This window comes from Myotis lucifugus, unplaced genomic scaffold (genome assembly GCF_000147115.1).
Source record: "Myotis lucifugus unplaced genomic scaffold, Myoluc2.0 scaffold_6, whole genome shotgun sequence".
Lineage (NCBI taxonomy): Eukaryota > Metazoa > Chordata > Mammalia > Chiroptera > Vespertilionidae > Myotis > Myotis lucifugus.
The window spans coordinates 19,181,908-19,193,972 of NW_005871054.1; the positions used below are offsets into that span (position 1 = coordinate 19,181,908).

Genomic DNA, 12,065 nt, shown 5'->3' on the forward strand with positions numbered 1-12,065 from the left:
GTTAGATGACCTGCAGTATTAATATGACTTACCTATTCATATAATCAGCAATGCATCATAGAAATTGTATGAGTCTGTGTTTAATTTGCATGTTCCCTGGCCAGGTGGTTCAGTTGGTTGGAACATTGTCTCATACACTGAAAGGTTGTGGGTTCGATTCCAGTCAGGGCAAGTACAGGAGGCAACTGATAAATGTTTCTCATATTGATGTTTCTCCGTCTCTCAAAATCAGTGAAAACATCCTCAGGTGAGGATTAAGAAAACAAAAAAAATGTGCATGAGAGAAACATTTGAAATCATATATTGCAGATTTGTGCCTTCTACATATTGTAATAGATGCTTATATCTTCCTCTTTTTTGTTATCTGGGTATATATGTATATATATATAAATATAAAATGTAAATTAAGTTCTGAAATTCCCCCCACCTTTCAGGGAAATTATATTCAGTATTCAGGGGACCCACTGCAGGATTTCACACTAATGAGATTCTTGGATCGATTTGTATACCGAAATCCAAAGCCACATAAAGGCAAAGGTATGCTTCTATTTGATGAATTATTCAGTTTTTACTTTTGATATTTAATAAATATGAGCACATAACTACCTAGGTTTTACGTTATACCATCTTGATTTTACATTTCAGACAACACAGATAGTGTTGTGATGCAACCAAGAAGAAAACATTTTATAAAGGATATTCGTAGTCTTGCTGGTAAGTATTTATAAAATACTTTTTAATAATTTATAAAAGCCTGAACAGTTGAAACTTGTATGATAGTACAAGTCAATAACGAATAAATTGTGTTATTCTTTGCTCCACTTTATCAGAATAAAACCTAAGCACCAGAGACATTATCCATCTTTTGTAAGTCTACTGTGTCTTGGCCTTTTATTTTTTAACTTTATTACACAAAATTTCAAACATATCCAAAGTAAATAAATAATATGATCCAAAGTAAATAAATAAATAATATGATCAACTCCCCAGCCCCCAAAGACCATCATCCACCTTTAACAATTGTAGCTTTATCAGTGATATATATATATATATATATATATATATATATATATATATATATATATATATATATATAATGTAATTATTATCTTTTATAGTTCAGATCACCTTAAGTCTCTAATATGGGCTAGCAGAAAACCCCACACAGAGTTCTGTCATAGAGCATAATGTTAACTTAGTGGATCCATCTTAGGGTCTGATTCTTTGTTTTTCTATTCAGAGTTGTCATTTGTTTGCATACCAGATCCCAACTCCTTTTTGTCCAAAGGCTAAGGTGAAAATACACCTAATAAATCAGGGGTCCTCAAACTGCGGCCCGCGAGCCAGATGCGGCCCACCGAAAACATTCATCCGGCCCGCCGGGTGTTTTTGCCGCCGCTGCCTGTCCTGCTTAGCAGCCAACTCGTCCCGGGCCCGCAGTGCGCATGTGTGGAATGTCTGAGGAACAGTGAACTGGCCGCCTGTTTAAATAGTTTGAGGACCTCTGTAATAAATCATTTCCAACTGACTTATCTCAGAGGTCCAGAGGTATGAAAAGACTTGCCCAAACTTAATAGGATTAGAATTAGAAGCCTAATTTCCTCTAATTCAAGAGGAGTCATAAATTTTTATTCTGAAGAGAGAAAACTAACATCCTTGCAGTTCCTTAATCTTGTTTTTCAGTTTTCCTCAGTGTTAAGTAAAATCATGGAGAATTCTATGTTTGTCTTTGCTTCCTATTCCCGGAATGGCAGGCATTGTCATTTTTCTGAGATGAAAATGGCAAGTTTAAAGAGATTATTAAAAGAACTCTGAGTTTTTATGTCTCTTGAAATTCAGACCTGGGATGCAATTAGAGGACAATGAGAGACCCTGTCCTTTCACTGTGATGTACTATGGGCTAAGTACTGCCAACTTTTCATTCTAGCTGGTCATCAGTTTCAAATGTTGGGTCTCCTCCACACAGACTTTTCCAGAGATTGTTTTTTGCACTCTAGGATCCCTTTTGCCCACCTTCCTTAACATTTTGAGACATTATGATTGTGCATCTGCTGTATTTAGTCTTAAGAGCTTAAATAACATAAAAAGGATTACTTTAATAAATTAAAAATTTAACTGAATTTTTCTAGTGAACAGTAAGGAGTTCCTTGCAAAAGAAGAAAGCCAAATACCAGTGGATGAAGTGTTTTTTTATAGGTAATATACTTAATATAGTTTCATTTGGGGAACTTAAATTTAAATGTTCAGATTTCGTAAAATGCTTTGTTAACATAGGCCAACCTTGGAAATATCGAAGGTCATTATATGCATACTAGAGGCCCGGTGCATGGATTTGTGGGGTCCCTCAGCCTGGCATGGGCCCTCTCGCAATCAGGGACTCCTTGGGGGATGTAGCAGTGCTCGAAGAAGCAGGCGGTCAAGGAGGAGCCCAAGCCAGGGCTGGGTGCTGCACCACTGCTGTTCATCCTGGCCCCACTGCACCTGCCACTGCCACTGCTCAGTAGCACTGCTGCAGAGGCTGGAGAGGTTTCCACTGCTGCAGCTGTGTTGGCCAGCCCTGAGCCCGGCTTCTGGCTGAGCAGTACTGTGGGAGCACACTGACCACCAGGGGCAGCTCCTGTGTTGAGTGTCTGCCCCCTGGTGGTCAGTTCGCATCATAGCAACCGGTCCTAACAGTTGCTTAGGCTTTTACATACACGCGCGCGCGCCTTGCAGTAGTAAAGGAACTATTATCTGGTTGGTTAATTCAGCTTGATTTGATTTGCTTTTTAAAAACATTTTATGTAAAGAATTTTGAGCATATGACCCCATCTGCAAAATGCTAAGTTTTGCTGCACTTCATGATGACAATAGGTCTAACTGATAAAATATTGTGAATAGAGGTCAGCCACATTTATTATAATATTCTAATACTTTTATCATTAGGGTTGACCCTGAAACAACTTTTTACATATGCCATTCAATTAAGATGAGTTGAGGTGTTTCTATGAAGAACTTAATCTAAATATTTGTAATTTATACTTCACATTTTAGAGATTTCCAATTGTTTTTGTAAAATTCAAAACTTCTACAATAAATACAAATTTTAGTCATTTATATCCAACTGAGTTAACAGCCTTTACACTTGTTTTGGTGACTGGCCAATAGGTGCTTTGATTATAATAAAGTGGGCCCTTTAGTAAAATTATTAAAGATGTAACATTAATTTTATTTTAGGTATTATAAAAAAGTTGCTGTTGTTAAAGAGAAACAAAAACGGGATGCAGATGAAGAAAGTATAGAAGATGTGGATGATGAGGAATTTGAAAAGATGATTGGTAATTTGTAAAATAATTTATTACTATTTACTTATATTACCATAGAGTATTTAGTTGTAGAAGTGACCTTAGTTTAAAAAATTTATTTAACTAAGAATACCATGCAAATCACAATGGAGGATTAAAACATATTTTGGGGAGATATGGTAATTTACCCACCTTTGCTCCAGAAAAATATGTGATTGTTCTTTGACAATTTGTGGAGGAAAAAAATTATATTTACCTGAGCATATTCATTCTTAAGGCCAAATCTATAGAAGAGAAACCATTTTTACTGTTGTTAACCTCCTTGCATTATTGGTAGCAACAGTCTGCTACTTAATCTATTTTATCTTTATACTCCAGAAAGCTAGAAAATTTTAATTAAAATTTAGACTGAAACAGGAAACATGGGAAATTAGAAGGGCTTACATTGAGTTCACTTAAATAGTTCTAATAGAGTAAAAAGGACAGTAACTAAATATTTATTTGATATTTACCTTCTTATAAAACTGTAGAAAGAAGCTGAAATTAACTGGAACCCATTTTAGTTGAGGAATTTAAGTAAGGCCAGAATATTCACAGGTTTATTTTGTTTTTTGTCATAAACAGAAAAATCATGACTGTTAATTGATTCAGAAATAAGACATGTCAACTTTGTTGTTCTTTGTTATATCTCACACTTTATATGTTGTTATCTGGCAGATACATTTGAAGATGATAACTGTTTCACCTCTGGAAAGGATGATCTTGATTTTGCTGGGTAAAATACATTTCTTCAATATTTTTTTAACTGTTTTCTCAGCATTTCCCAATGGTCCCTCAGAACAGTAGAGGTATTAATAAACTTGGGAAATGGATCCAGTGCTTTCATTCTGGACCTTTTATAATGCATATTAATATATTAAATAAAGGCTCCGAGCCTTCTGTAATTCTCCTTTAAGCCTGTTAATAGCCTAATACCTCTGGTAGGCACCAAGCCATGTTTTAGAAAACCGTCCTCTTTTACATTACAAGTTGTTGTTTTTCTTCAGCAACATGAAAAAGAAAACAAAAGGAGCGAAGGGTGAGCCAGAAGATGAAGATTCAGAAGATAGTGATGATGACTTTGATAACTTAGATGATGATGAAGTTTCTTTAGGAAGTATGAATGAAGAATTTACTGAAATTGATGAAGATGGAGGAACATTCATGGATGTGTTGGATGATGAGAGTGAGGGCATTGAAGGTAAGCATTTTAAAAATTAAAGACAGAAACAAACTAGATCTTCCTTTCTTCCTCAGCATATCTGTGATATACCTGTTGAGCTGTTGTGTTGCTTCCTTTTTAAAATTTTATTTTTTCCAACACCATTTATCCCTCTTCCACTCCCCCCCAATCACCAGTTGCTCTTTTTAATGTTAAAATACCTAGTAATTAGTGTTTTCTAAAAGTTAATAAATATTTATCATTTAGCATAACCCTATAGCAGTCTTATTGCTTTTAAATTACTTAATGGCACCTTTTTTGGTAACAGACCTTAATGATGAAGTCAGCTCCAAAGTCAATTCTAATAAAAGCAAGAGGAAAAGTGCAAATGATTTTGACTTTGCTGAATCATTTCAAGGTAAGAAAATGCATTTAGTCCCTTTGAAACCTAAGCAGTATGCAAATGAAAGTTATTATTCATTATTCTTTTGGGAAATTAACTTTTCTAAATTGCTGGTTAGTACAATTAGTTTGTTTTTATAATGGATAATAACAGTTTTATGTGAAAATTGTTATTTCCCACATACAGCTTTAAGTATTTTTTTCTTCCTGAATTCTTTCCTCTTACATCTAAATATCTCTAGATCATTTCTGTTTAAAGCATTCAATTATATGTAAGCCCTGGTTTTCCATAGATACCTTTTGCTTTTTCTCAACTAAATCTTATTCTTTGCCATTTGACCCTTCTGAAAATCCATGCTCTTTATTAATTTTATTTTCCTTTTTTGAGATCTGCCATCTTGCTGCCATGTCAAAATAATTCTAACCTCACAAATATCTTATATAAAACAGAGGAATTCTTTCAAGTATATCATAACGTTATTTTAAAGTAGCACTTGTAAGGTACTAATAAAAGAAAAAAGTACTATTATCCAGTGACAGCCTTAAGTTTTTGATAAAAATATAGACAGCAATCATACAATAAATATTTTATCCCATAATTCTGTGGATAAGTACATAAGTGCCCTGGCTGGTGTGGCTCAGTTGGTTGCACCAAAAGGTTGCCATTTTGATTTCTGGTCAGGGCCGGCTCGATGCCTGGTAGGAGGCATGCAGGAGGCAGCTGATTGATGTTTTACTCTCACATCCATATTTCTCTCCCTTTCACTTCCTCTCACTCTAAAAGTCAACTAAAAATCTTAAAAAAGAAAACACAGACTTGTGCTTTTTTTCATGCTTTGACTCTCTACCTTCTGCTTACTAGTACTGATGTTTAAAAATAGATTTGCAAAGTTAAAAACACTTGACAATATTTTATTAAAATTAAATACTTAAAACTTTGACATTAAATATTTTGACAATAAATACAAAAAGTAGTAAAAACTATATCTTGGTAGTAGTCTCAGATTTTTTATGCCTACAAAATTTCTATCAGCTCTTTCAAATACCGCTAACAATCAGTCCTGTTAATTAGCTTGATTTACCTGGTACATATTTAAATTTTAATATCTTCCACACTTTGTTTTCATCTGAGTGCTGTAAGGTCACATGTTAATAGTAGCAAATGCTCAAATATAAGGCAAAGTTTTCCTCAAAATCATCTCACAGGAAATAAATGTTGCTTTAAAACAAGTCCTACTGAGCCTGTCATTAAAAAAATACTCTCTCAGTAACCTTATTTATATTTTTAAAATATATTTTATTGATTTTTTACAGAGAGGAAGGGAGAGGGATAGAGTTAGAAACATCGATGAGAGAGAAACATCGATCAGTTGCCTCCTGCACAACCCCTACTGGGGATGTGCCCGAAACCAAGGTACATGATCAGCTGCCTACTGCACACCCTCTACTGGGGATGTGCCCGCAACCAAGGTACATGCCCTTGACCAGAATCGAACCTGGGGCCCTTCAGTCTGCAAGCCAACGCTCTATCCACTGAGCCAAACTGGTCAGGGCTCATTAACCTTATTTTTTTAATGATCAGTACTGTTTTCAGAAGACAATAGTCTGAGACAATCTAAAATCTTAATGGTTTTGGATGCCGATTAAAGTGTACCTAGTAGAATTGATTAAAACAAAACAAGAAGCAAAGGAATTTCAGACTTATTAATTGATCCTGAGGGCTCTACCTTAATTTACAAATGTTGGATATTCTTAAGGATAATCAAACCTTGTAGCAGAAGTGTTTACTAATTGAAGTTATAGCTCTGTACCTATAAGATGAATGAAAAACAAAACTTTCCTAATCCTATGCTAATGAGCATTTTAGCCTAAGATAAAATATTCAATAATAGTATTGTGAACAATTCTTAAATAATATAACATACATTTCACTTTGATAAAAATTAAGATGAAATGCTCTAGAAACTATTTTATCAAAAGTGGCTCTGGTATATTCACATAAAGACTTGTACACAATTGTTCATAGTGGCATTATTCATAATAGCCAAAAAGTGGAAACAGCCCAATGTCTATTGACTAATGATTAGATAGTAAAATATGGTATAGCCACGTAATGGAATATTATTCAGCAGTAAAATGGAATGGAGTGGTGGTACATGCTGTAATATGGATGAGCTTCAAAATTGTTATGATAAAAGGAAGAAGCCAGATACAGAAAACCACTTACATAAAACTAGGGGCCCAATGTATGAACTCAAGCGCCACAGTTGTGGGCCACGAGGCTGTGGTGGGCACAGGGCTGGTTCTCTGCCCATCCTCCATGCCCCCGCCCGGCCTCTCCCGCCTCAGCCCCCGGCCCTTCTGCCGGCAGCCCCATTCCTGCCACTCCCACGTGCTGACAGTGCCCGCCGCACTCACACCCGCTGACAGCACAGAGCGATTGGGGCCGGTGCCAGCAGCAGGTACGAGCGGCGGCTACTGCCCCAATCACCCCTCAGGAGCAAGGCACAGTGGAGAAGCCCTCAGGCATGATCAGGGCCAGCAGCAGGTAAGAGCAGAGTTGGTACTAGCAGTGGATGTGAGCAATGGCTCCGGCACTGGCAGTGGGTGCGAGTGCCTGGCAGGACCGCAGTGCACGGGAGCAAAGAATTTTCAGTAACCACCAGAGGCTTGCCCTGATGACAGCAACCAGCACCCCACCTTGATCTGGCACTCCCACTCATCTGCTCCACCATCCCACCTGCTGCGGACGCCTGCCATGTTCCACATGCACCCTCTGGTGGTCAGCACACGTCATAGCAATTGGTTGTTCCACCGTTCAGTCTATTTGCATATTAGGGTTAGATAGATAGATGATAGATAGATAGATAGATAGATAGATAGATAGATAGATAGATAGATAGATCGATCGATCCAGAAAAAGCAAAGCCTTCATGGGAGGGATCATGTTACTACAAATGGACACTAGGGATCTTTTGTTTTACTTTTTTATCTATTTTGAAAAGTTTACATATCCAGAATTATAGGTTTGTTTTTTTTTAAAGGAGAACCACTTTATTTTGAGTGGTGTAAATAAAACTTTATTTATAACATAATAAACATACCTTCCATAAATTTCTTCACAGTCCAAAGAATAAAACCTCTGGCTTAATTAGAATTTACATTTTGCCTTAAGTATTCCAAAATCTATCCATGTCAACTTTGGAAATTTAATCGTGCCTGATACAATGAAATAGGATAAACTGTGATCAGTGGCCAAATCTGAAAGGCAAGAAAACATAAAATCATCTGAACAATTCTATTAGGATACTTTTTCTTAAATACATTTCTAAGTACCAGCTACCTAATGGTGTTAGAAAATAATTGCAAATTTTGTACTTTATCCCCAATATAAATTTTTTTTAACAAAGTCGTGTTGAAAGATTTCTATTTTTCCAAAATCATTGGAATTTACAATTTAATAATCTAGGTTTATACTTCTTTTAGGACCCAGGAAAAAAAAGAAAAGAACTCTCAGTGACTCCAACCTATTTGTATCTGCTGAAGAGGTAAAGGGTAATGTACTACTTTGAGAAGTTAGCTATTCAACATTGTTTTAAGTTTTCTGATAAATGTATTCCCCCACCCTTTCTTTTTTTTAAGTTTGGCCACCTATTGGATGAAAATATGGGATCCAAGTTTGACAACATTGGCATGAATGCCATGGCTAACAAAGATAATGCAAGTAAGTAACTTGAATTTTTCTGCTAAGTGACTTTATAAATGGTTTTTAGACATTTTAATTTTTTCTGATATTCATAGTTACTGGCTTCTGTTTTTTGCCAGTAAAAGGGGTTCAGGGGAAATAAACTCTTGAGAGCATTTATTCCTTCCCTGACCTGGTCTTTTATAAATAAAATGGTAATCTTTGACATTAAATATAGAAGGGAAGTAACAAATAAGCAGGGGATTTACATTGTGGTTGGGAGACAACTGTAGACGCTGGCAGACCAGAAGCTCCTGTTACTCAGTAGGATGTTCTGTGGGGCCTCCAAAAGTCTACAGTGGGGTGTGCTCATCTTTATTCTCCCCCAAAGGTCTCAAACAGCTTAGGTGGGAGGCGGAACGTGATGACTGGCTACACAACAGAGACGTGAAAAGTATCATCAGGAAAAAGAAAAATTTCAAAAAGAAGAGGCCAAAAACACCTCAGAAAATTAAAAAGCAAAGAAAATGAGTGTTTTCTAAATAAATTATAAATTCAGATTGTACTTACTCCTAACTTTTGTTGTTCAACCATTTTTCTTGATCTTGCTGTCTCACTCCATACATTCCAGAACATTCAATGGATTTGTAATAAACTGTAAATTAAAAAATAGTTGTCATTTATAAAATCATGTAAAAATGTTAAAATTACATCTTTATATATATATATCTGTATATATAAAGAGCCAGGGGTCATTGCAACCGAATGGATGACCAAATAGGCTGAGTGGGTCGACCAGGACGGCAGGGGGTTAGTGAGGGACGACCAAATGATCGAACAGCAAGCTGTGTGGGGCGACCAGGCCAGCATGGGGGTCAGTTGGGGGTGACCAAGCCGGCAGGCAGAGGTGGTTAGGGGTGATCAGGCTGGCAGTGGGGCCACTAAGGGCGATCAAGCAGGCAGGCAGGTGAGCAGCTAGGAGCCAGCGGTCCTGGATTGTGAGAGGGATGTCCCAATCCTGAGGGATGTCCTCAGGATCAGGCCTAAACCGGCAGTTGGACATCCCCCGAGTTGTCCCGGATTGGAGAGGGTGCAGGCTGGGCTGAGGGGACGCCCCCCCGCGCACGAATTTCATGTACTGAGCCTCTAGTTCTATATAATAAGAGGAACATGCTAATTAGCCATTACGCCCTAAGGCGTAACAACCAAGTGCATCAAGACCCCATCACGGATCAGCAGGAGGGTGGGCCAGTGAGGTACAAGCAGACTGTGGAGAGCTACAGGCGGGGGCAGGGCAGCAAGCTATAGGGGGAAGAGGGGTGGGGGGAGCTACAGGAGGGCAGCAGCGACCTAGTGGCACATGGATTCGTGCACAGGGCTACTAGTTGAGAAATAAACTTTCCCTTCTTGCTAGTATTTCATGTAGAAGCTCTAATACCTGTACTAATAATTGTAATGAGCACTATTAGGCAAATACTATGCTAATTACATAATGTTACCTCATTTGATCCTTATAACAATTTGTTAAGTGGTATGATCATCTCTACTTGACAGAGAAAGAAATAGCTCCAAGATGTTAACAAACCTGAAATTGGTTTTAAATTGTAAGCTGGGTTTGATTCCACCACCACCTCGGGTATGTCTCATTCCATAGTCTACATTCTTAACTACTGGAAGAATTAAGAATCCAGCCCATGAACTAACTGCTCTCATCTAGATAACTCTAGGTGAGAATTTTCTCTATTCTCAGAAGGAGCCAAAATAGGGATGAATAATATTTTTTTTTAATTAACGTCACAAAATAGTTATTTTGCCCTTAATTGGTCATAAAGAAATTACTATTTAGTTTATATAGGTTACCTGAAAACATCTTTTTGTAGTTTTATTTTTAATTAAGACAAAAGTTATAGATAAATACCTATAAGATGAACAGGATACCTGAAACATACCTTCCAAGATGAAGGGAAATTTCTTGCTCATTGTTTGCCTAAAATCTGATGGGAAAAAAAATCTTAAAATTAGACATGATTAGAGATTCATTATATTAAAATATGCAGCCATATTTTAACCTTAGGGCGTATAAAGTAGGGATACCACAGATTAGAAATTTTTGTTAAGGTCCTGGTAATCCAGAAACTATATCCTTTTGGGTCTAAACTGCACTTGCATATAGCCTTCCATAGTTATTTCAGAGTTTTAACATTTTTGACCTATATATATGATGTAATTTACTTAGAAGTGGTATTTAAAAGCAAATTTTCAATGTTAATGTGTAATTCTCTTATGTAACTATTATTTTTATGGATGCAATTTTACCTTGTTTTGGAATTAGAAATAAGACTACAATACCCAGTTTTTTAAGTTGATCTTAAACTTTAATTTGCTTTTAAATACTATTTGGATGTTTTTTTATATACCCTTACTTATAGTTTAAAAGCATAGAGACTGCCCTAGCCAGTTTTGCTCAGGTTTGGGCATCAGCCCAGAGACTGCAGAGTCTTGGGTTTGATTCTGGTCAAGGGCATGTAACTTGGCTGTAGGCTCAATCCCTGGGCCCCAATGGGGGCCAGTGTGGAAGGCAACCAATCAATGTGTCTCTCTCACATCGATGTTTCTCTCTCTGCCCCTCCCTCTCCCTTCCACTCTCTAAAAATTAATGGAAAAAATATCGAGTGAGGATTAACAACAACAAAAGCATAGAGACTGAATATCCAGTAGCATCGTGGAACTGTTCCGGTGAAGTACTTTTTAAGAAAACAAATGACAGGTTTCAAAGATGGCCACCACTGGGGATTGCTATTCCCTGCTTTAGTAAAAGAGAAAGCAGCACTTCCTACTTTGAAAGTTTGTGAGCCCGGCCGATGTGGCTCAGTGGTTGAGTGTCAACCCATGAACCAGGAGGTCACGGTTTGAAAAAATAAAAACATACTTGGGGGGAAAAAAAGTTTGTTAGCTCTCAGATAAAATTTCACCTCACAATAGGTCAAAGCACTTTCAGTAATAGCCAGGGCATGGGAAAGGGTTTCAGTGCCTAGTATGGATGCAGAACTCTGCAAGCCTAAGAAACTGGTTACTTTGACAATTTGGCTATGCTACTCTCAGTCTACCAAATAGTGAGGTGCATTTGCTACATCTGTGCTCCCAAACTAAGCCAGACTAAGGACACTAGCTCTATTACCCACCCCTGCACTAGGAAAACCCAGGGAAGTGTGAAACATATCCCCTAGTCTGCAAACAATTTTTTAAATATATTTTTATTGATTTTAGAGAAGGAGGGAGAGAGAGAGAAACATCAATGATGGGAGAGAATAATTGATCGGCTGCCTCCTACACACCCCCTACTGGGGATTGAGCCGGCAACCCAGTATCGAACCTGGGACCCTTCAGTCCATAGACCAGTGATGGCGAACCTATGACACGCATGTCAGAGGTGACACGCGAACTCATTTTTTTGGTTGATTTTTCTTTGTTAAATGGCATTTAAATATATAAA

General features: G+C 37.3%; 2 protein-coding genes across 10 annotated transcripts in view; one reads left to right on the forward strand and one right to left on the reverse strand.

The window, feature by feature from the left end:
- Positions 1-9,235, forward strand: part of CEBPZ (CCAAT/enhancer binding protein zeta) — a 21,300-nt gene extending 12,065 nt beyond the window's left edge. The window contains exons 7-16 of one of the 2 annotated variants that reach the window (XM_006083451.3): positions 435-537; positions 646-714; positions 2,130-2,196; positions 3,217-3,317; positions 4,002-4,059; positions 4,331-4,524; positions 4,814-4,903; positions 8,374-8,435; positions 8,530-8,611; positions 8,964-9,235. In XM_006083451.3, the coding sequence (XP_006083513.1) occupies positions 435-537; positions 646-714; positions 2,130-2,196; positions 3,217-3,317; positions 4,002-4,059; positions 4,331-4,524; positions 4,814-4,903; positions 8,374-8,435; positions 8,530-8,611; positions 8,964-9,103 (966 nt within the window). In that variant the 3' untranslated portion in view covers positions 9,104-9,235. The remainder of the gene's footprint in view (positions 1-434; positions 538-645; positions 715-2,129; positions 2,197-3,216; positions 3,318-4,001; positions 4,060-4,330; positions 4,525-4,813; positions 4,904-8,373; positions 8,436-8,529; positions 8,612-8,963) is intronic. The other variant, XM_023747709.1, reaches the window with a different exon arrangement.
- Positions 7,945-12,065, reverse strand: part of CEBPZOS (CEBPZ opposite strand) — a 29,148-nt gene continuing 25,027 nt past the window's right edge. For 6 of the 8 annotated variants that reach the window (XM_014448139.2, XM_023747760.1, XM_023747759.1 and 3 more), the window contains 3 exons: positions 10,522-10,566; positions 9,143-9,227; positions 7,945-9,004 (listed from right to left, as the gene is read on the reverse strand). In XM_014448139.2, the coding sequence (XP_014303625.1) occupies positions 9,145-9,227; positions 10,522-10,566 (128 nt within the window). In that variant the 3' untranslated portion in view covers positions 7,945-9,004; positions 9,143-9,144. The remainder of the gene's footprint in view (positions 9,005-9,142; positions 9,228-10,521; positions 10,567-12,065) is intronic. The other 2 variants (XR_002827235.1, XM_023747757.1) reach the window with 2 other exon arrangements.